Here is a 26,043-nt window from a genome sequence, read left to right on the forward strand (position 1 = left end):
GCTTTTATTACAGAAGCTGCCAACTAGGTGATCTCTGTAACAGAATGATTGTTTTTCATCAGCAAACTTCCAAAATCAAATCCTAATTGGGGGTTGGGATTTTTCACATAGCATATTCCCACACATAAGCCTTTAGACTTTCTGTGGTAAATTAAACATTAACAAAAGAAAATACTGATGTGAACACCAACTGATTTCCTTGTATGCCTGTTAAATTAAATATACAATTTTTTTAAAATGAAAAGTACATATAATTTTATTATATTAATAGCTTCTGATATATATATATATATATATTTAAATTGTTATTATTGAATTATTTATTATAACATTTTTTTATAATCAAAGGTTAATAAATCAATATATTTAAATTAAAAAAAGATATATGTATATGAAGTCTGATTCGAACCGATATGCTTTCTCCTTGTAAGATCCAAATATTTCATTAATTAAAATTTCACTTGGCTAACTGTGGAACCAATGAAAATAAGTACCACTTGTGATATACTGTTGAAAGATCTCACTGGAGGCTTTTTACTGCAGTTAAGAAAAAGTCCAAAATTCAAATTTTTTGATTTTGGGCTTTTTTGGATACTTTTGGTCCAGTCGATTGCAATCAAAAGGGGAGGTGCACAACTAGATGTTACAGCAGTCCTAAATAAAAAATTTCAACATCCTACGGCTAATAGTTTTTGAGTTATGCAAGATACATATGTACATTCAGACATCACACTGAAACTAATCAAAAATGTAATCAGGGATGGTCAAAATGAATACTTTCATTGACATCTGAAAATCAAAATTTTTCGCAATCACAATACTTCCTCTACTTAGTACAAGGAAGTAAGAATAAAAACATCTTCACTTAAAAGAATCCTCATACAAATGTTTCAAATTTTTTTCCATAATTATAACAATTCTTTTAAAAATACAAAAAAAGTCAAGAATTCAGCTAACATTAAAAAAACCTACTTCTTAATATAAACACTAATGTTACAATATAATTAATAAAATTACAATAAATTAATTACTTATTGAATAACCTGTTGGTTCTAATAAATATCCAATGGGTGTAAGGTTAACACCTTCAACAGTCCAATCTGTGTGTGTTATCCTAAACACCTGGCAAGCTGGCAGCTTCTGAATATTACTATACGTTGCTACACATATTGTGGATTCCTAAGAAAAAACAAAAAACAATTTAATTTTAAATTCAATCAGAATCTTTTATATAAAAGCTTAAGCAGAAAGAGAGAAAAAAATTAATTCAAATTTATCCAAATTCTTAATTATTTTTTAAATTAATAATAACAAAAATAGGTAAATATTAAGTATTTTTCATAGTGAAAATTTCAATTTTTTGTACTAAATCTTAAAAGCATATCAGTTTTTTTCTATTACCCTCAGATTTTTAGTCATAACCCTTCACAAAAGTAAAATAAAAATTTTTAATTTATGAATTAATTCAATATGAGTTGAGACATTATATAATCTACACATTTACTTTTTAAGTATTTCTCTGTAATAATTATAACTTTATAAATGATAAAAAAAACACAAAAACTGAATTTGTATCAACTTTTTCGAGCTATGAAAGCCTTGTAAAAGAAAACCAGCAGTAGTCATCCAGAAACACTGCACTAACTGTAATATATCTCAGAGAAGAAATCAAAATGAAGATATAAAAATTGATTTTTAATGACATTTAGCAACCTAAATTTTTGTAGATTGCTATGGGTTTTTCCATTAAAAGAACATTATTTTCAGCTTTCTTGTTTCTAAGAAAACCTTCAACAACATCTCTGAATGATTCCTAGGTTCTAGTTTCTTAGAATTCAATCGTTATTATCAAATATTAACTTTCTGAGTTAAGGCTCAATGAATATTCATTGTTTTAATTTAGTCACTTAATCACAATAAAATCTGAATTAAATATTTGCAGCCTTATCTACTTTTATTTAGTACTCTCACAAATTCCTCATTATTCCTGTGCTAACTGTAAAAGACTACATAAGAATCATGAGCACCCAGTTGTTAGTAAGGAGTGTGGCTGTTACATAAGGGCCATTGAGCTATACTTTAATTCCTTAGATGGTTAGGTTCAATCAATTTAATGCCCAGGGTGCATATGTAGTCCAGGTTGAGTTAGGTGAGGTTGTAGAGCGACGGAGCCTCAATGTTGTCCTTCTGCCGCACCCACAAGCAATTAGGGGTGATCTGCCAGCCTTTCATAGCTGGAAAAAGTTTTGTGTAGGGCATACCTGTATGTCTGCTATTCTGTACAGGAAATCACTTGATAGTGTCTTTATATGGCAGGTTTCTGATGTGTATCAAGTTATGGTCAGATTTGCCATCTGCAGGCAGAACCTTACAGTTGTTAGTTCATATTTCCAATACAGGGATCCCACTGAGGAACATTTAGTGAGATGGGATAGGATCCTTCATATTGTGGGTAATGGTCCAATCCTTATTGGTGTCGATGTTAATATGAAGTTGCTTTTCTGGCACAGTGGTATCACTGATCATGGTGGTAACTTATCTAAAAGTTTCATCGCACAGTATAATTTTGAGGTCTTTAATGTTGCAAACCAGTTGTGGCCACTTACGTCGGTATGGTTGATGGATGAAGGGCCTTTTCAGGTACAAATATTGACATTAACATTGGTATGGATTTTTTGAAATAGTGAATGAGCTGGGCAATGGCCATTGGCCATGAGGAACATTTTCCAGTTTACCAGGGATGCTTCCTGCATAGGAAGGCGGACTGGCCAAAATTCTCCTCTTTGTTGGAGTCCAGACTGGAGATTTTTTCTCAAGACCTTGATGGTCTGCCATTAGTGTCCTGGCAGAAAATTTAACTTCTGCGGTAGTGGCGGCGGCTAAAGCCGCCATTCCTAGAGGCACTGGCCATAAACATCTTGGAATATGACAGTAATGAAGGAGTCTTTGAATTGACTCAAAAGGGCTGCGCAATGAGAGGGTGATTTCGATTACCGCAGAAGGAGGGCGAGGTACTTTCATAGCATTAGGTTCTCCAAGCTTAATTGCTGGTGTTCCTTCATTCCCTCTGTTAAGGACACTACTGGCAAGGAACGGAGGGGGTGCTATGCTGGCGAGATCTTCTCTCCTCGGAGGGGAATCGAGATGTTCCTTCATTCAGGGGACTGCACTGCCGATGGGCATGGGATGCCATGCAGCTGTGAGGTGTAGCGGCGTTTTGACGAAGGGATTTTAGAACGAGCAAATGACACTGTCGGTGGGATGTGGCTGCACTGCCAAAGGGCATGGGACACCATGTAGCCATGAGGTGTAGCGGCATCTCGACAATGGTTTATTATGGTGAATGTCACGTAGGACTCTGTGATGGAGCTGAGTGGTAGTAGGTGATCAATCTGCTTCTCCCTGGTATACCAGATTAGAGTCCATAATTAAACTAAGTCAGGGTTTAATAAGCGTATGCTGAGTTTTCACTAAGGGAACTAGGACTAAATTTTGTTGTTGCGATCAACATGTTTGGTGGTATGTTGTGTTTTATTTGCCTCGAATTACAAGACAATCATGAAATTGGCTCATAACAAGTAGAACTAGGTGCAGGGTTCACGCTTCTGCGAGCTCGATTAGCTTGTTCAGAGGGAGATGGGAGATGTGTAGGACATTTAAGATGTCTGGACGAGGCCCCTGCAGTGAAGGCAGCTGAGTTATTAAATCATCGATGCAAAGGTCTACCGAGGCATTTGCATCGGTAGCATCCCAACGAGGCCAGGCTTATTACTATGATGTAAAAAGTCTGAGGGCGATAGACGACTCCTGTTAAAGCCCAACAGGGCAAGAACGGTGGGGTGGGGGTGACTGGAACGTCACTAGGCGGGTGTCTTCCCCTACGAGTTGGGATGTTCCTTCATTAAGGAGCAAGGGAATAGAGATCCTTGGGACATTGTATACAGAGCCCTTGGGCATAAGCACAGGAAAGATGTCCTCTTGTCAGCTTTGTCGACCCGCAAGGGTGTGGTAATTGATAAGGACCATGCCCTTAATATTTTGCTGAATGATTTACTCCCAGTTGACAATATGGTGGGTGAGATTTCATACCACTGGCGTGTCAGACAGGAAGTCGTGGTTTTCGAGACTGACTTAGAATCTTCTGAGATCACTGAGGCAGAGATGCGTCAGGTGATAAATATGGCATGGCACAAGGCCCCCAAATATAATTGTATCACAGTGGAGTTCCTCATTCAAGCACTTACAATAGTTCTTAGTCTTCTAACTAGAATTTATAATAGGTTGCTCTTCACTGACCCCTTTCCAGCATGTTGGAAGTGTGGAGACTTGGTATTATTGTTCAAAGGTGGCACCAAAGATCCTATTGTTAGTTCTTCTTACTGTCCACGAACACTCTTGCCTGTGATTGGTAACGTTTTTGAGAAGGTCCTATATTTGTGTATTAATGTTAGATTAGTCGCTGATCATTTGCTAATGGACAACCGGTATGGTTTTCGACCGGGTAGAAACACTGAGGATGCCATACTAAAGGTGATGGATATAGCTTCCTCTAGTTCATGCAAATATATATTAGGAATTTCTCTGGACATATCAAGGGCATTTAATAATTTATGGTGGCCCTCTGCCCTGTTTCAGATGCAGAAGTGTAAATGTACACATCGGACTGTTTTCCTGCATGATGGTGGCTTGGAGGTTTGTAAGACCCTAACTAAAGGATGCCCTCAGGGCAGTGTCTTTGGATTATAGAGTTCGATTCCATGTGGTTGTCGTGTCATCGTTTATGCTGATGACACGCTGCTGCTGATTGAAGGGGATTCGTGTAATGAAGTAGAGTTCTGAGCTGTTCATGCTTGTGAGACACTCCAGCTGTGGAGTCTCCAACATAGGATGATTTTCAGCTCAGACAGCACCACAATGATGTTGCTTAAGGGCCGATTGGTTGCTTCCAGACGAATCCGGGTTTGGATGACTGGACTTGCCATTTGATGGGTTATGGCTCAAAAGTACCTGGGTATTACCCTTGATGAGAATTTTTGGTTCAAGGAATATCTACAGTACATAACAAAAAAGGCTGCTGATGCTTTTTATGAAATCCATAGTCATTCATCCTGATTGGGGGTTGAATTACTGTACCATGTGTATCCTTTAGTAAGGTATCAGTGAGGCCATTATGTTATATGCTGTACCTGTCTGGGCTCACCACTTAGCTTTTAGATCTTACCGCGAACATTTTGCTGCAAGCCCAACAACTCCTCTTGCTGGCTGTTATAGATGGTTATAGAACAGTCTTGTGGGAGGCAGTCTGTGTTATAGCTGGAGCCAAACCAATAGGTATCTTGGTTAATGAGCGTAAGGAACGCTACATTTCCAAGGTTAATAACCTATTGATGTCAGAACGAAAGCAGGAGATTGAAGATGGGGGTCTTGTGTCTTGGCGGGTCAGGTGGGACGGTTCCCCCACAGGTTGCTACACACATGGTATATTTCCTACAGTGTCTGATTTAGGTGCAATTAGACGGGTTTCTCCCAATCAGTATATCACACAGTTTCTCTCCATGCATGGTGCCTTTCAGGCGAGTTTGGCTAGGTTTTGTTTGGGTTTGGTGGATTCAAGACATCAATGCTCGGATTGTGGGACTAATGATACAGTGGATCACGTTCTCTATGTCTGTCCCCAATATGAGGTCGAAGTTCACAAGCTGTTAGGGAACTAGAGAATGCATTCATTTCTGGATCTCCGTATTAACTGCATGATCTGCAAGGATCTATAATGATCTATAGTGGCTGGTTTTCTTCGCGGCCTTGTGGTATGCGGGTCTGCAGGAGTTTAATCAAGGTAAAATTGATCATGGTAGGATCTCAGGTAGCTAAGGTCCCAGCCTAGGCACTGGATTGTTGGAGGTAGGCACACTGGCATCGTATCTTGGTTATATTGGTGTTGTTTGTGATTCAATTTGGCCACACTACCAGGGTGTTGTAGCCCATATTGCAACCGGGGGCATGGCTTCATTTCGCTGGTGACAGTCCCTGATTCTGACTTAATGCCGCATGAAACTCAATGATGGGACCGGGTGGGAGTGCAGGGTTTGTCCCCGGCTCCTGTGTGGACTGGAATGGGATTGTGTTCCCCTTGTTAGGTGACCTAATTTGGTCGACTTATTTGGGTGTAGGTCTCAATTTATATGTTGCATAAAACATAATTTTGATTGGTATCAGTGTAGCATTGATTTAAATTACAACTTGCTCGTTTCTGAGGCATTCACAGTCTACGAGGCTGTCAAATTTAGACTAGGCGCGAGGTCCACACTTCTGCGGTCTTGATTAGTTAGTTTAAGGGAATCATGTTACTTAGGCTGGATGTGAAGATGTCTGTTTGAGGCCTATGTGATGGCAAAATTTGATTTATATTTTACTGATGCAAATGTCTGCCAAGGCATTTACATCGGTGGCATCCCGACCGATGCCTGGCTGGTTACTGTGAGATGTAATCAGTTAAAGAGCCTACAGACATCAGCATCCTGTCTAAGGGTGTCTGCGAGGCTATTATTCTATGTGCAGTGCCTATGTGGGCAGGTAGGCTAAAATTTAAAAGCTATCAGGAGATATTATTAATACCTTACATTATTAACGGTAACGAGTGGTTACCATATGATTTCACAGGAAGCAATCTTTGTGATCACATGCGTAAAACCAATATATCTGACTGCATCTGAGGCAGCAGCATTATGTTGGAAAGACGTCAGGAGAGTTGACTACAGAAAAAATTCAGGAGATAGAACAACATGGTAACGCCTTATGAACTTCGTTTATGCCCTTGATGTTGCTTCCAGTTTTTAATAAAGTCTTTGAAAAGGTTTTGTATCTGCATATAAATGAGAGGTTAACCTTGCAAAGATTGGTGATGGAGTCAGTATGGGTTTCATCAAAGAAAGGGTACTGAGGACACCATACTTCATGTGATGAGAGTGGTAATGACCAATGAAATGGAATATGTCCTGGGGATTTTCCTGGACATTTCTGGAGAATTTAATAATTTATGGTGGCCATCTGCTATTTACTAACTCAAAAAAAAAAAAAAGGATAATATACTGTAATGTACTGCAAGTTATGCAAAGTTAGTTCAGTTATTGGGATGTGCTGCTCTGCGCAGTCATGGCTGCGAGGGCAGCCATGAGGTTGGCAAGACGCTGTCCAAGCAATGTCCCCAGGCAGCGTGTACGATCCTTCATTGTGGGTATTGGAGTTTGATTCTCTCCTGTCGGCTGAAGTTGCCCAGCAGGTGTTGCATTGTGGATTATGCTGACGATGGGCAGCGAGTCTGTAAATCCATGTTTCGATGGCAGGCCACTGTGTAAAGTATGTTCAGGTTCAAAAGTACCTTGGGGGTATTTCTTGATGAGAAACTGCAATTTAGGAAGCACCTTCAATATGTCGTGGAGAAGGCCTGCAATGGCTTCTTAATTTAAGACCATAAGCATCCTGTGTAAAGGTGAGGATATTATGCTATATGCGACACTTCTTTGGACGGATAGGCTAAAATATAAAAGTTATCGGGACATATTATTAAGGGCCCAACACCTACTACTGTTAATAGTAACAGGTAGTTACCGTACTATTTCACGAGAGGCAGTCTTGGTGATTGCAGGTGTGAAACCAATAGACCTGACTGCATCTGAGAAGTAGCAGTGGTATGTTGCTAGGAAGTCTGGTGAGTTGTCTTTGGGTAAAGTTCAAGAAATTGAACTTACAATCATTTGTAATGATCTCTTTCCAAATGTTGTTGGTTGCAGGACGCCTCTTCGGTACACCCTAATAAATATGTGACAATGTCTTTCCGGCCATGGTGCTTTTAGGAACAGACTGCAGAAATTCAGCCTGGTAGATTCTGGGATGTGTTCTCAGTGTGATCAATTGGTTGACACCAACCATGTTTTTTATGAGTGCTTGAAGTACAAACTAATGCACACAAGAGACCGTCTGGCTTGATCTCATTGGGTCGGCGTTAGATCTCCGTGTTAACTGGAGGAGCCAGGCAAAATGGGTAATAGTGGAAAGTTTTATAGTGTACTTGGCAAAGGAGAGGATTGCTGAGGGGATCTAGAGCCCTGCTTGGATTTCTCTTATATTCTGTTTTTGTTGATGTTTTGTTTCTTGTTACTGTGTTGTTATTGTTCCGTGAAAGATTTTTATGTTTCATGTGTGCTGAACTCACTTTTACCTTCAACCTTTTTGTAGAGCAGTTCCTTTGTTTCATTAAGTCCTTTCAGTCTTACATAAGACTTGGTGAGATGTGTTTTGTTTTTAGTTCATTAAATAGTAGTACACCGATGGGAATGTCACTCGTGGCATTCGCATCTGTGACATCCTGGCCGAGATAAACTGGAATATGTCAAAAGCAGAGCCTTTGAAGATGACCTTCAATAAAGCCCATAAGGGCTAGGAATGAAAGGGGTGGTGGAGGATGTCTTCCCCTATGTGGGTCAGGCCAGATGGGATGAGACAGAGGGTGGGCGCTACATGCATGATCTTATTCCAAATGTTGTAAATTTCCAGGATGCTTCTTGGGTACACCCTAATAAATATGTGATGCAGTTTCTTTCTGGCCATGGAGCTTTTTAGAACAGACTTCAAAAGTTCAGCCTAGCAGACTAGAGCGTGTGTCTGCAGTGCAGACAATTGGATGATGCACACAATGTCTTCTATTAGTGTTGAAAGTACAAATTGATGTGCAGAGATCATTTGTCGGCTGGAAATTACCGAGTCAGCACTTGATCTCCATGTTAACTGGATAAGTCAAGCCGAATGGATGATAGTAGAAAATTTTATCATTTACTTGGCAAAAGAGAGAATTGCAAGGGATTTAGGGGTTCACCTTGGTTTTTCCTGTTTTGTTTTTATGTTTGGTTTGTGGTTGTTAATTATTGTTATTTTTGTGTTAGTTATCTTTCTGTTTTGATTTATTTTATTGTTATTTGTTTAATGTCTTGTTTTATTTATTGTCTGTTGTGTGTTTAACTCAATTAACCTATTCCTATTAAGACTTGAGATGTGTTTTGTTCAATAGAGTTCTTAGTTAGTACTACACCTATGTGAATGTTGCTTGTGGCATCCTGGCTGATTTTAAGACTGGAAGATGTCATAATCGAGGTATTGAAGATGACCTCTAGTAAAGTTCATAAGGGCTAGGTATGGAGAGGGTGGGGTGGCAAATGGATGATGTCTTCCATCACAGGGTCAGGATGTTCCATAAACAAAAGAAACTGTAATTTGTAAAGCTACTCTGCAAAACCGATCAAGGCCATGTGCCTTGAACAGCAGGGACAACATTTTCACTGTGCCATAATAAAAAGGTAAAGGTTAACTCATCTAAGAAATATTCTATTTGCAAATCATTTGAAGAAAATTGTTACTCAATATAATAACTAAACAACATATCCTTGGTGTATGTTAGCATAAAATTTATTAGTTTAATAAAACTATGTGAATGCACTATAGTTTCAATCTAAAACCTCTTATGCGAAAAAAAATGTGGACAGTTTTAAACTATAAAAAAAAAATTTTGTACTTCATAAACAAAAAAAAAAAATATAGATTTTAAATAGTAAATAAAAGGCTGATGTTTAATCGACTAAAATTTAACATCAGAAAAAGTTACTAAAGTTTTTACATAGTAACTCCAAGAAAAAAATGAGTTATCATCCACCTATTTATCATCTTTCCAACTCAAATATGTTCTTGACATTTATAATTAATATCTAATTAAACTTACAGTAATGCACAATTTTTCAGGAATTTTATTGGATATTAAATGCATAGAAATAGAAGCAAATAATATTGTACAATCTGACAGTATATTCTAAAAATATTAGATCTTTTTACTTATATATCACCCTTCCAATGCGGTCAAGAATGTGATCAGAATACACTGGGGGAAAATTGCCTTATCCTAGTTCACAGAAATAATAAAATATTTGAGGATTAACATAGTAATAAACAAAACAGTTTTATTTTATATTATTATGAGATATAAACATTATTTAACTAGGACATACACACCTTATTCAAATCCACTGCATATGAATACCCAGGCCGTGTTAATAATCTAACCTCACCAGGCCGTTGTAATGACACAACATATAGATGTTTTTCAAGAGGAGATTCCCTTAATCCGAGAAAATAGACCAACTGTCTTGTCTCATCCACCCACAAACTTTTACCAAGAACTTCCCATTCTCCACTGGTTAAAGCTACTTGTGATTTAAATCTTGGTGTCATAAACACTGAAAACGAATAATTATAAAAAAAAATTTTTAATTTACTGCAATATTTTACAACCAGAAAATGAGCACAATACTATTAGTTGCAAATAATTTATAGTTTGTTAGACAAACAGTAACGTACAATGAAATCCATGACCCAATCATTCATAATTCACATTAAAGCTTGATTCAATTTCAGTGGCCATCACATACTACAGTATAATTTTCTTCACTCAAAATATGTTTTAACAGCACAGTATATGATACCCAGCAAGGATTATTATGTTACTTTTCAATGGCCAATAACATATTTCTGTTTGTTTTGAGCACATCTCTGAAGTTACACTCAAAATACTCATGACTAAACTGTGTTATCCAATGGAGATCACATCCTGCTAACAATTGTAACATATTTAATAAAAATAATGTTATATATTGCAATATTCCAACACTCTTTTTTTCAAAATGTTCTGCTATAAGAAAACAATTAATATACATGATACCATCCGAAAGGTTTACACATTTTTAACTTCCATAGGCTTCTACCCTCTATTCTAATTAAATAAATAAAAATTTGAAGTACTGGAGTATTCAATCTGTTTTTAAATCCTTAGTTAACAAGAGACACATATTAAAAATTAAAAAAATGACTACAAAAAAAAACCATCACTGACAAACATTGGTCTTTAATACAGGATAATTAAATTTCAAGTGACAATTTTGTATGTAATATAACTTTTTAATCAAATGTTTTAAATTTATTTAAACATATATACATATGTATATAGCCTATGACACTCATGGTCTTTAACACAGGATAATTACTATTCAGGGCCTCCCCAACTGCATTTAAACATTTTCATTGGACATTTTCTTATCAATGTTAAGACCAGGTGATAACTTAATAATTAGACAATCTTAAATGCCTGCAATTTCTACAACATGAAAAATATATTTAAACAAATTAAAACTGTCAGAAAAAAAATCATTTGAATTTATTTTAAATGTTTTTAAACGATCAATAAGAAGAAGAAACACCAACAAATAAGAGCAAGAAGAAAGAACACGCTTACATGATTGAACATAATACTGGCTGTCAAAAAGTCATATGATTTCTTAAACAAACACATATTTACATAGCATATGACACTCCCAGTGACATAAGGATTCCAACATGGGATCATAAATCTAATCAGTTCGGCCGTTGAGTTGCTACAGTGGAAGATACATACATACACCCTAAATACATTACACTTCTTTTTGGGCAGACATCTAAAAAAAGTTTTAAAAACAAAACATTTAGATATTGCAATATGTTAATAATCTTTTTTAAAAAAGTGTTCTCCTGTCTACAAAAAATTAATAATGTGCAAGAGGTTCAGTTACCTTTGTTCTCATGAGCCTTTAGAACTCATTAATTTATAATTGAAAGTTAGGGATATTATTTAATCCCTTCTTTTTCAGTAACATGTTTCTTGTGGATCAATAACAAATTTCACTTGGGCTATGTTGCACAGTCCACAGGTATTTTCCTCTAAAAAAATATAAAATAAATTTTGTAATCTGTAAATTTATTTTCGTCATATAATTTTTCAAGGCTTTATTGAAAATTATTTCATCAAGATCAGGAACCGCTTATCAAAGCAAGCCATCAATTAATTAAAGTTAAATTAATTATTTACTGCCTTCAAATTAAACAAATTTAAGTATTTTAATGTTATATTTTTAAAACTTTTATACACGGGACAAAATAATACAAGTGTTGATTATGTTTTTGTGATCTCCTTGGCCTCTCCCCAGTGCCCTTCAAATATAGCAATCTGATTGGTGTCACAATATCTTAATTTCTTTTTACTTGAAATATTAACTGAAGGGCATTCTGCCACTTAACAATTTTCAAATGATCTCTTCTGCATATATCTGAAGTTAAAATATTTCATTTTTCATAGATTTAGTCTTATAAATACTTTCTGAGAACAATATTTTCTACCTTTGCTATTTTACCAGCTGGGAGAAACTGGGAGCACTCCTGCTAGTAATATAAATAAATGTGTACATTTAAATTTAACCTCTTCATTAATAACCAAAAATCACAGATACGAACAATTTTCATTAAAAAAAAACTATCTTTTTGGCCCAACCATTCATTACCTGTAAACCACTAATTTTCAAATAAAATCACCAGGTTTTTTCATACATTTTGGATTAAATGGCTCATGGATAATTTCATACAAATTTAGAGTTAAATGGCTCTGATGAACATTTTATATTCATTACAGTAAGTTACACACACAATAATTTAGAGACATCAAATCTGTACTAACATTAGACAACTCCGGTCTCTTGATGCGAACATAGTTGTCATTGTTTAGAGTTTTTGTCAGTGTTATTTCGAGCTGGTGGTAGAGTGTGTACCTTCCACCAGTGTTCTGCTGATAAAGTGCTACTGCAATGCTTAGCATCAATATTTAGACTATCATATCCATTTTCACAGTGTTAAAGAGTTGTAAGGTGCACAATTTGTTTGAGCATCCGCCTCATCGCGGCAAAAGAGAGACAATGACTTTTGGTTGTCAGACCCTGTGATGAGCAAAGGGGTGACCCCTTTGCTCGTCACAGGAGGTGTCTTATAAGAGGTCTTTTTTTTAACATTTTGGTTTGTCTGGTATTTCTCCCACCACCACCCCATTCGGTCACCCTAAAGCATAAGACCAAATGTCTGTGCCACAAACGACTACTGCGCCTCAAAATGATTTAGTAACCAATATCTTAATTAGATCCTAGAGCTTACCTAACTGCATGAGCGGAATAACCGTGGTGCCCTACATCAATCACTTGCATGTCCCACTGCTCACTTGTCACATTTTATTAAAATGGGTACATGCACCCCATCTACATACTAAAATATATGACTTCTCAATAAATTAAAATTTATTCCACCAAGGACAGTAATTTGCTGCCACGCCTAGGTTGCTGAATGGCAGCAAGTACCTGTCCACCATATTATAGCACTTGGAACTATATTTGACCGAAGGTCAGCCATTTCTCGAGGGTAGCTTTCTACAGGAAGCGACAGGAGTCTTATATTCCTTAAACTACCAATGCCGGTTAAACAAAGCAATGGCATCAAGGAACTCCCACATGGTTTGACAATACGGCTGATGCCACATTGACTAGCTGCTTATGAGTGGACAATTTTCCCCTTTTATATGAGGTCTATAAGAATGAGGGCTCTAATCCATGATTATGTGCTAGTTTCTGAACTTCACATACTTGATCCAACAGCAGCAAAGAGATGGAGTAAGTGACAGAACACAGGTCTCCAGCTACCCGTGGCTCACTGCAGGTTGTAATCACACTTGTGGGCTTGCCTAACAATTCAAAGTAGTAGGAAGACAGCGAGAATTAGTTAGAATAGTAGGGAAACTTTGACCATGTTCAAATTTCAAGTAGTTAACAAATCCAGCCAGAACAGGAGACCGGAACCTTTAACTTCGACCTTCTCAACATCAGAAGATTAAGTTTTTGGGATGGATGTAGGGACATCGACCAGGGTAAATACTCCAGTTATAGAGCTTTTCAAACAGCAAAGGGCAGACCTGGCAGTTCTGCCCTGTTGGTCCAAAAGGTGAAAGATGATCTGGATTATATCGTTAGCTTCTCAGAGCTGCCCGTAGCTTAGGTGCTGCTGCAAGGAAGTTCTTCCTCGATTGTTTAAAGTTCAGGAGATCCTTTCTGCTTTGGCAGAAGGATACGAAACCATGGCCTCCAAGTCCAAGGAGGTCAAGGTAATTCAAAAACCTGCTCCAGCCTTAGCACAGCTTAGATGCTACGCTGATGTTTTACAAAGTAAGCGGGAAGCCAACAAGACAGCTAAAAAGCGCAAGATTCTCTTTGTGAACAGGGCGGAGGGTTTTACCACGACCAGTAAGGAATTGAAACAGGATTTCCAGGTTGCCCTTCGTGACAACCAGAGGAACCTAAAAATAACAGACATCATGGAGACCAGCAAAGGGCTGGTAGTTATTGCATGGAATAAGGAGACTGTCCGAGTAATCATGGAGTCTCCTGCAGCTAAGAACCTAGAGGTTAAAAACGCAAGCGTAGGCCCCATGTCATCGTGTATGACATAGACCGGAACCTCTTTGATGTGGATGTTCTGTCTCTCATTAGAGAGCAGAACACTGACTTAGATGAGGCAGCGTTTAATACGGAGTGTAGGATAGTCTTCAATACCAGAAAGCGTGATGCCCAATGGTATTATGGTGTCTTTGAAGTAGGTACTGGTCTCTACCAGAAATTTGTCTGAGGGTAGGCTTTTTGTTGATTTTGCATCCTGTCACGTCAAGGAATACCTTGACATACAGCAATGTTTTAAGTTGCCATTTCGGCCACTGGGCAAAATTTTGTAAGTATGCATCAGTTTGTGTGGCAAGCCTCCTTGCCACACAGCACGACTGTCTGCAGAAAAAAGAGGCTCCAACTTGCATTAACTGTAAAAGGTTGCGCAAGAATCATTGGTATTCCATTAATAGTAAGGAGTGCGGTTGCTACTTGAGAACGATTAAGCTATACTTTAACTCTCTCGATGGTTAGGTTTAGTCAACTAAATGTCCAGGGTGCCTATGTTGTCCAAGTTGAGTTAGGTGAGGTCGTTCAAAAGCAGAGCCTCGATGTCGTTCTTCTACAGCAACCATATGTGGTCAAGGGTGATCTGTCAGGTTTCCAAAGATGTAAAGCGTTTTTTGTTGGGGACAGTAAATCTGCCATTCTGTGAAGGAAGTCTTAAGAGTATTTTCATACGGCAGGCCTTTGACATGTGCCATATCATTGTCAAGCTTGCCGTAAATGGTTTGGACCTAGTTGTTGTTTGTTTGTACTTTCAGTACACGAATCCCACTGAACAACATTTGGAGACATAGGATAGAATTATTAGGTTGGTAGCTGGTTGTCTAATTCCGATTGGTGCTGATGTGAATGCCAAATCACCTCTTTGGCACAGTGAGATCACGAATGATGGTGGCAAACATTGAAAACATCGTTTTCAACGTAGCTGGTGAGTTGGCTACTTTCGTCGGTGTTTGAGGGATGGAGGAACCTTCTGTGGTACCAACATCGATGTTACCATTGGCAAGGATATCCTTGGTAGAATTTAGAACTGGTCTGTAGTTGATGAATGCATGAGTGATCATTGGCTAATAGTTTTTGACTTGGTAGGTGGGCTTGACGATGTCCATAGGGGTATGTCCCTGCTCAGCAGGGGCACTTCTTGCACAGGTGGGTGGATTGGCCCAAGTTTTCTAATATTCTTGCAGCCAGGCTCAGGTTTTTGTTAAAAGTTTGGACGAGCTCCCATTAGATGACCTAGCAGATGGTTTTTCTTCTACAGTAATTGAAGCCGCTGACCACTCCATTCCTCGAGGTATGGGTCGAGAGAGAGTTGCTGATTGGTGGACTTGGGACTTGACTTTGATGAAGCGGACAGTGGGCTGGCTCAGGAGAACTGCACAACACGAGGATGATCCTGATTGGCATGCATCCCTGCTTGCGGACCATTGTTGAAAAATGACAGAGTATTTTCATAAGGTTAGGTCTTCTAAGCATGATTCCTGGCACTCTTTTGTACAAGAGCAGGGAAATAAGGAACCATGAGGTGTCATTGGGCATAAGAAGAAAAAAGAAATTCTTCTGTCAGCTCTCTCAACCCAGATGGAATTGTAATCGATAAAGATCACGTCTTCTATCTTCTGATGAACGAGGTTGGTGAACCTGCTTCCTGATGATATTGAGGTTGGTGAAACCTCATGTCATTGATGTGTTTGAAGGGAAGTCATAGGTTTTTGTTCTGAGGTTCAGTCGTCTGAGGTTACTAAGGCGGAGGTCCATCAAGTCTGTAGCCTGGCTAGGAACAAAGCCCCCAGATATGATTCTATCACGGTGGAATGCACATGGTTCGCACATTGTCTGTGATTCTTGGTCCCCTTAATAGTATTTTTAATATAATGCTTTTTGCTGGATATTTCCCAACTTGCTGGAAATGTGTTGAGTTGAAACTGCTCTTCAAAGGTGGTGACAAGGATCCCACTGTAAGTTCTTACCGGCCTCTGACACTCTTGCCTGTTGTAGGTAAAGTTTTCATGAAGGTCCCCTACTTCCACATTAATAGTAGATTACATCTAATTGTTTACTAATGGACGACCAGTATGGTTTTCGCCCTGGTCAGGGCACAAAGGATGCTAGATATAGTTTTAGCCAGTGAATGCAAATATGTACTTGGCTTCTTTTTGGACATATTCAGGACCTTCAATAACTTGTGGTGATCCTCTGCATTGTTTCAGTTACAGCAGCATGGATGCAAAATGAGATAGACTCTCTCAAGCTATTTCAGCAACAGGACAGTGTTCTAGGTCCCCTCGTCTGGTTAGTTGAATTTGATTCTTTGGTGTGGTTAAGGTTGCCCAGTGGCTGCTGCATCCTTGCTTATGCTGACGATGGGTTGCTACTGGTCTATCTCATTCTGCGAGTCAGAATGAGATAGAATTCAGAAAAACCCAGGCATGTAAGGTTATGGAGTCTTCAACATATGATGACGTTCAGTGCAGAGAAAACCACTATGATGTTTCTGAAAGGCAGTTTAGCCATTACTCATCACCCGCAAATCATGATGGGCGGTATTCCCATTAGGTATGTTACCGTTCAGAAGAATTTGGATGTAATCTGTGATGAGAAACTTCAATTCCAGGGGCATCTTCAGTTTGTTGCAAGGAAGGCTACTGATCCTTTCTTTGGTGTTCATAGAGTTGTCCACCCCGATTGGGGATTGAATTTGTACCATGCAGATTCTTTACAAAAGTATCTGTGAGGCCATAAAGTTATATGCTGCGCTCTTCTTCAAATGCAATTTCAGTGTTATAGGGACATTTTATTACGAACCCAGCATATTCTTCTGTTAGCTGTTATCGGGAGCTACAGAACTGTCTTATGAGAGGTAGTCTCTGTAATTTGTGTACTGGCACAAAACCAACTGATATCCTAGCTATGGAATATAGTAGGTCCTGACCAAGGAGTAAAAAGGGCCTTCTTACTCCTGGGCATATGTGAGAGATTTAAGACCAGGTTTAGAATCTTGGCAAGTTAGGTGGAATAAATCTTCTACTGGTTGATATACGGATGGTATAATCTCAGATGTTAGAGATCTGCAAGTGATTAGGTGAGTTTCCCCGAATTGGTATATAACACATATTTCGCTCGGGACATGGTGCCTTTAGGAAAAGTTTGGTAACGTTTGGTTTGGCTGATTTGGGCCTCTGTCTAGACTAAAGGCTCAATGATACTGTGGACCATGTTCTTTATGTCTGTCCCTGGTACAAGGCTGAATGTTTCAAAGTTGTTAGGGAGCCTGAGAGAATAAATTCCTTTCTAGATCTACGGCTCAATTGGAAGACTTGCAGAGAATGGACCATAGTGGCTGGCTTCCTCAGTTTCCTCGCACTGTGCAGATCTGCTAACAGGGTTTAAGTAGAGTAGTACTCCAGGTGGCTAGGATCCGCCTGGCTGAAGGTAGGCGCATTGGCATTGAGCCTTGGTTAGTTTGAAGTATGTTTGGAAGTAAAGTAGCAGAATTGTTGCCAGTGGGACAGCAACTGCACTACAGAAGGCATGTTAATTCATGTAGCAGAGAGGTGTAGCACCATTTTGACAAGGGCGGTTTACAAATGAGTAGCAGTATCGCTATTGGCAGGATGGTGACTGCACTGTCGAGGGCATGGTTATCCATGCAGCCGAGAGAGAGGTGTAGCACCATCTTGATGATGGTAGTTTATTATGTGACGAAGTAAATATCATGCAGGACTCTGTAATGGAGCTGAGTGAGAGAAAGAGGTCTGCCCTCTACTCCCTGGTAGACCAGATCAGAGTCCGCGGTTGCAATTTAAGTTTAAGGCTTGAAATTGATCATGTTGAGATCACTAAGGGAACTAAGTCTAAATTTTGTTGTTGTGATTAAAATTTTTTGTGGTGAGCATTATTATTACTGAAATAGATTCCATATTTAAAAGAGATTTGCAGTCACTCACAGCTTGTTTAAAATACTGAACTAGGTGTAGGGTTTGTGCTTCCGCAAACTTGGTTAGCTAGTTCAGAGGGCAATGATATAGGAGAGATGTCCAAAAGAAATCTACAGCAAAAGCAAAGACTGAGTCAAAATTCACTACGTAAATGTCTACCACGGCATTTATATTGGCGGCACCCCAACTGAGGCCTGACTGATGAATGTGATATATAATCAGTTAGAAAGTCAAAAGACGACCTGACCTCTGTTAAAGCCCATCAGGGCTAGGAACAAGGGAGGGCGACCAGAATCGTCACAAGGTGGATGCTTCCCCTACAGAAGTTGGGATGTACTGACATTAGATTTTGCCACAAAGATGAGGAATTGGGACACACACTACATAAATTTTTAACAGAAAGGTTTCAAAAAATTATAAGTTTTTAAAATTAATTTAATATTTATGAAAGAACTTGATACATGCCGATGAAAAGTAACAAAGGCAAAGACATTAAATTCTAAATCTAAATACTGCCTGCAATGAAGCATTGTAATATATCATGATAGTCCGTGCTTTACTTTTAATAAATAAATGCTATTGTAATTTCTTACAACGATATTTTTTTTGTTTAATTATCTCTAGTAAAATTTTAAAGCAGTAATTCATCTTACTATCATTTAAAAAAATTATAAATTATATCACTGCATTCTTTCTTCTTTCTAGGGACAATCCAAACCTATGTTTTAAAAATTAAAAATAAATTATTTTCATATTAATAGAATTTGTTCTTTGACAAGACTTCTGGGAGCTAAATGCTCTAAAAGATTTTATCAAATCAAAAGAAAAACATTCTATTGATTTAAAAATCACCTACATAAAAATTCTAATAAATTGTGTTATAGCACTTGGCCATTATTGTTCAATCATATTTTTTGTTGAAAAGGTTCATTTTCGTCATTCAGCAAACATTCTCCAACAGATAAACGAGGACAAAAACCTCACAATCATGTTTTGGCATAATACCAAGCAGGTATGGGGTTGTTCATACATTACAGAATATATTATTTTTAAAAATTATTTTTTCAATAGCGATACATTGTCAATAGTTTCACCACTCTACCTAGTACACAACACTTATATATCTTACCAGAATAAAGAAAAATATAAAATTTAGAAATAATCTAGTTTGTCATTAATTGGACAATCATCAAATTTTATAATGCAATGCTGAATCCCATCTCAGGAAAATATGTTACATTATTTATATTAACTATCTCTGATGGACAATAATCACAGTGAATTAATTACAGAGCAACTTGACATCCATAAAAAATTATTACAAGTTAAAACCAATTTAAAATATCTTTTGTTTTAAATATAAATTAAAACTGATAATACCTACAATCAAGGGAATCATCAACAGAATGTGGCGCATATGAAACAGTTATTAAGTACAAATGACGGTATCCAGTTTCTTCACTTGCCCATATTAATGTGATCTTATCATTTTCAGTTGTTGGAAAAATGTAAAGCAAATCATGTACCTACGTAAAAAAAGATATATACATTTTTAATAAATTCACAGATATTTGAAAGATATACTTCAAAATTTAATTTAATGTAAAAACATTTTAGATTATTTTTTGGTTGAATAGAAAAATAAAATAAAAAGTGTAAGGAAAATGCTAAGTATAGTAGTATTCAGATAGTAAGGTAGCAAGTAATATTATTAAGTAACAAAAATTCTCTTTGCTTCATTAAATTTTCAACAAGAGCTTGAAGTCGCTTCTTACTATTAATTCTATCTGAATAAAATTCTGTTGAGGTGTTTATTAGAATATACAAAATATTAATAAAATTGTTTTGATTTTTTTTAAGATAATGTAATGAATGAAGGTATAAATAAAATAATATTTAAAAGCACAAAAATATTCTGGTACTAAACATTGTATTTTGTATTTTCATTATAATTATACATTTTTAAATTACTACCTTAATTTATCTTTCTTGTCAATGCCATGTATAATAATAATTTATCTCATAACAAACTAGTACATTCAAATTTAACAAATGCAAAAATCTTCAACTGGTTAAAAAAACAGAAATTGTTATTACCATGTTAAAATTGAAACTTTAAGACATATTAAAACAACAAACCAAACCAATGATAAAACAAATAAAATAAGTGAAATTTTCAATATAATGGCTACTCAATTTTTTAAATAATCACATTATTATCCTGAACTGGATCGAACTGAAAATACCTCATACTAGTGAAATGTCATATTGCAAAGTGCAATAGGCAAAACATAACACATGTACTAAAAACATTTCCCAAGTAAGTTCAAAAACATATGATTTCTTTATATTAAAAACAATTATGTGAACCCTATAAAAAAAGTAAAAAGAAAAAAATTACTAAGAGGGAAATAAGTAACAGATACTGCTAATAATAATACTCTAATAAATGTTGATGTCAATCAATTAGATTCTGCAGATGGAGAAAAAATTAATGAATATTTACAAAGGTATTATTCCTCTTTCATAAAAGCCTGAAATGATTATCAAAACCAACAGTTCACAGTTACGATGGTTTTCTTCTAAATACAGTAGTAAGACAAAGTACTTGCAGTCGAATAATAATCTAAGTAATATATTAAATTGTTATATATCCTAATTATAAAGTACATTTTATTAACAACTGCTAACAGTTATATAGATAGTCAAATACGTTATTCAATGTTGTATCAGCATGGAATAAATTCACTACACTAGCTACAATGATGTAACAATTATCCACTGTTTATCTACTACCATGCTAAGTGAACAACATTATATAACATGCAAAACTGGAGGTTTTTGACTTTATGAGAAGGAGAAATCAATCTCACCTTCATTATATAGTTAAAACATCTCTGATATATTTAGTTTTAAGAGATAAACAATTAATGTTAACAAAGACAATTACATAGTAAATTTAACCCTTCTACAGCTTAATGAAGAAGAATGCTCACTTTTATCAAATTTCCAACAAAAAAAACATGATTTTGTGCACATCCACCTGACAAAAATCAACAAGGTATGTAAAGAACAAGATCCCACCTCCATGCAAATTGTATATCTATACTGCAAATATTGAGTCATACATAAATACTCACTACTTTTATGAAGTGTATATTATTCCATTGTTAAATAAATAATACACCACTGCAAAATCATAATTTTTTATTGTCAATTTTCTCAAAAAACGATTCACTGCTTTTACTAACCTCATTAACTGCTCACTGTTATAAAATACAGCACTATTAAAACATAATTTCTTACTGTATTATTCATCTGGAGTCTTCACTTTTATTTGGAAAGAATTAAAAATAAACATGTGATACTTTAAACACTGTCATACATTCAATGTCAGAAAACCAAATTTTTATATGCTTAAAAATAAATTATTGAAACAATAAACTGAACTAAATTTTGCAATAAACATGTTTAACAACTTAATTCAAAACATTTTCAGTGATCCTTTAAACTTATTGTTTTTAAAAAAAAAACATTTTATTATAAAATTTGCTCTATTTGTTAAAAAAAATTTATTTTTAAATTATTATTATTATTATTGCTGAGAGTCATGAACAAAAACATAGGAAACTTGAGACTATATCATACGCAAATGTTTTCTTAGATGATAGTTACTTGAAATGTCAATATGCAACTTGAATTAAGGCACAAGATCATGTTCTAAATCAAAGTATGGAAGAAAAAAAATCAGGGTGAACATATGATAACCAGAGACAGTACTTTTTAAAGTAATGGTAGACAAAATAATAAAGAGAAAGAACAGAAAGGTTAGGAGTTATGGAAGGAGTAAAAACTGGGATGACGTAAGAAAGAATATTTTCACCAACCCTTTTAACAGCAGTGGTAGATGAAATAATAAAGAAACTTGGAAGGGAGCAGAATAAAAAAGATATGATCTAACCTGTTGACCTGATGTTATGAGGTAAAAAGGAAACATTTCAGAAGCACTACTATGCATGTGATAAATGGTGAAATAGTATGATGTTACATTTAACAAAAAGAAACCTGAGGCTGTGATCACAATTAGAGAAAGAAAAAACCACAACTGGTATAATTTTAATACGGTAAGATTTTAAGAAGAGAAATTTTTTTGTAACTGGATAGTTTATATAAATAATGAAAAAACAGGGACAAAGGATAAAGAAAATAAGATATAAGCATGGATTATACATAATTTTAAGAACAGCTTACGAAAATTCCATTTGACTTCTTAAAAGGTCTTTCAGCTATTCTGCCATCTTCAGGAGGAATTTTATAATTAAAATATATAAAAATGTAAAATTCATATAATAAGATTAAATACATAACAATTGATCGTCAATTTTTAATTTTAAAGTCATAAGTCATCTGTTTTATAAGAGTATCACAATTGTCATCTAAAAACAAAGTCTAAAAGTCATGTTTCAAAACTTAATAAACAAAGATGTTCTTGAAAAATATCATAAGTTCTCTAAAACAAGAGAATAGATGTAGTTTAAGTATATGTTTATATGTATATCAAACATTAATATTCTAATACTGTTATATGGAATGTAAACTTGGGGGCAGAAGGGAAGAAATATAAGTAGAGTATAATGAAATTAAATTTACAATAAGTTAAAATGGAATGATAATGACGGACAAAATGAAGAATGAAATTAGTAAGAGGTCATAAAAGATATTTTGTAAGGCAGAACAGAGAAATTAAAAATTAAATGATTTAGTATGGAAAGAGAATGGTGAAGAAAGCACTCATCAGAATACAAATAAAAAACCAGAAGGACAAGAATAGTTGATTAGAAGATAAAAGACCAAAGCATAATGATGATAAAGGTAGTGAACAATTGAGAGATTTATGTTTAAACAAGACCTGATCTCCTAAAAACTAATTATAAATATGAAAAAAATTAATCAACAGTACAAATCAATATTTCTACAATACTAAAAAAAAAAATAATTACTTACATTAATCCAAACATCAGATTCTTGTGTAAATACGTTTTTGATTGGGGGTGTAGAGACGCTAACAGAGTTACTGTGAGGTGATGGACTCCAAACATTACGTGGAGGTTCTACAAAATTTTTAATTGATAGTATAATGACTTCTAATCTTTGTTGCTTTCTGTCAACCATCTGTAGCCAAATACTAAATAAACAAAACACAAATATCTGAATTATTTTGCCGATTTATTTTAAAAAAGTAATTTTTTTTTTAAATTGTTAATGTTTCTGTTTTTATTTAATAAAAATCAACAATAATAATACTACTTTAACAGAACAAAACTTTTAAATTTCATGCTTATCATATTTATTAAAGAGCACAAATAGTAATAATTCACAACATTGTTATCTAACTTATGGTTCAGAATAACAAAAACAAATAAAAATTAAAATACACCTAAGCAACAAAACAGCAGCCAATAGGCCAGTGGTTAGAAGAAAAAAACAAACTGTCAAATCATTCTCATATTGTGAAACACATTTGACCTCACCACATGCACAAAAAATTCCATAAAAAAAATAAAACCACAAATAAAATAATATTTGCTTACATAATTACTTATGCACATTTATAAAAGTTAATCCACACATTTCAAGTAGTCTTTTCTGATAAAAATAACCACACATTTTATTTATTGGGTGAAGTAATATACAATAAACTATTAAATCAGTCCAAGACTTTCCAATACTACTACTTATATATATTGTGAAAAATTTCTAATCACAAAAACATATCAAATTATAAGAATATTTAAAGAAATATTACTTCTTTAAATATTCTAGATATTATTTATTTTTATTTTCTAGATATTATTTAAAACTCTATTTTGGATGGAGTAAAATCCCATTTATACAGATCCCAATCATCGGATGTCTGAATCAAATTTTTTTATGATTGGGAAACAATTTTTTTCATATTAAAAAAAATTACAGGTAATGTAAAGTTTATTTGTTTTTTGACAAAATAAGCTACTAAAATATTCTCGTTTACGATATATTTAGCTAATGATAAAAAATTCAATACAGTTTATCATATTGCAATTTACCATAACTATTTTAAAATACTGGATGCTTAAGTATTATTTGCGATCCTATGCATAGCATTAAACAAAATTGTACAGTTAATTTACACAATGAAGAGTAAAATTTGTAGAAATTAACATTAAGTTTATAATTAATAACAGATTTTTCAAACCAAAATGTTATAAGTCTATCATAAATATAATTAGCTACAATGTTATTAGGTCTAACAAAAAATTATTTTTCCCATGTCAGTTTTGTTTTCCATAAGAGTATAGTTTATTTACAACCTACAAATCAGAGTACTAGAAAAAATTATTAAAGAATTTCTTACAAATACTCCTGGGCTAGAAGACTAAGAAAGCAAATAAAAAAGAGAAAAGGCTTTATAGAGTTTTTAAAATTTATCAACATTAATGATGTCATTTACATGGTTGGACTTCCTGAGATAAAGTAAAAAGACTGATATTCAACAGATCCTGGAGAAAAGTCTTAAAAAAATTGATCATTTAACACAAAGAAACAGAATTGGCCTGCAGACCATTACTTTTCAAAATGTCTCATAAAATGGATAATTACTCTGTAGTGAATGAAGCAGTAATATTGATTCTTGGCATCAGCAGAGGATAAATAATAGGCATCAAATATTAACAAAATTTTTAAAAAAACTCTCTCGCAGTAATTGGGTCGAAGGATGGATTTCCAGTTTCAGTTAACCTTGAAAACAAGCCCAAAAACGTTTTTACCTCTAACTCCGGTTCCTGTAAAACCAATTCGCTTGAAAATCAATACGTCTCTATTTCTAATAGGTTTACATCACCCCCACCAACTTTCATCAAAATCAGTTAAGATTTGCTTCTGGTATAGCAGACGAAAAATCTTATACATCCATATTTATTATACAAACAGGCTCAGTAGTGATTTCAAAATTCTTTGTAATCTGCTAATAACTGTGACTGAATCTTCTACAGGCTATGTTGAGAATGAAACCTTAAGTAATAACAACTCCGAATGTAAAACTGAAAATATCAACCATATGCAATCGGCCGAGATGATGGATAAATGTTATCTCACTTAGAACAATGAGCAGATACTAGTGTTGGATTTAATTGTTATTATATATTTACAAGACGGTGCAGCTGATACATTATTTTTTATAAACTAAATAAAAGAATCAGTGATTTTTTTCTCAAAATTATTAAATTCTTTTTAACTGCATACTATTTATTTTCCGTCACTAGTTGAATTAATGTTTACATTCATGCAAAATATTTTTAAATTTTTATGCAAGCTCAAGTTTATTATGTTTTTATTTTTAATTTCTTTAAAGTTTAATGTAGATGAAGTTCGTTTAAAAAGCAGTTATCATAAGTCATATTTGTTATTAACTGAAAAACACAAATGAATCAGCTTTACATCACAATCCATTCGTATGACCGCAATTTTACTAATTACATTACTCATAGTGTTAATGGCTATTACACTTACAGGGTATATTTCATATACTCAAATTATGCAGAAAAACAGTTGTACTACATTTTATTATTTTAAGATATAATTTACAATTGTAATTACTCAATAAAATGTTCAAAATACTTTTAAAAAATGTATAAGAAGAATAACAACAAGAAATTAGAAGAAATACAAATTTAAGTTCA

General features: G+C 35.0%; 1 protein-coding gene across 3 annotated transcripts in view; it reads right to left on the reverse strand.

Annotated features, from left to right (window-relative positions):
- LOC142325852 (dipeptidyl peptidase 9) overlaps positions 1-26,043 on the reverse strand; it is a 92,832-nt gene that overhangs the window by 22,131 nt on the left and 44,658 nt on the right. For 2 of the 3 annotated variants that reach the window (XM_075367873.1, XM_075367874.1), the window contains exons 8-11: positions 23,330-23,510; positions 19,710-19,851; positions 10,057-10,280; positions 1,032-1,179 (exon numbers count right to left, since the gene is read on the reverse strand). In XM_075367873.1, the coding sequence (XP_075223988.1) occupies positions 1,032-1,179; positions 10,057-10,280; positions 19,710-19,851; positions 23,330-23,510 (695 nt within the window). The remainder of the gene's footprint in view (positions 1-1,031; positions 1,180-10,056; positions 10,281-19,709; positions 19,852-23,329; positions 23,511-26,043) is intronic. The other variant, XM_075367875.1, reaches the window with a different exon arrangement.

The sequence above is a fragment of the Lycorma delicatula genome, chromosome 5 (assembly GCF_047948215.1).
Source record: "Lycorma delicatula isolate Av1 chromosome 5, ASM4794821v1, whole genome shotgun sequence".
Lineage (NCBI taxonomy): Eukaryota > Metazoa > Arthropoda > Insecta > Hemiptera > Fulgoridae > Lycorma > Lycorma delicatula.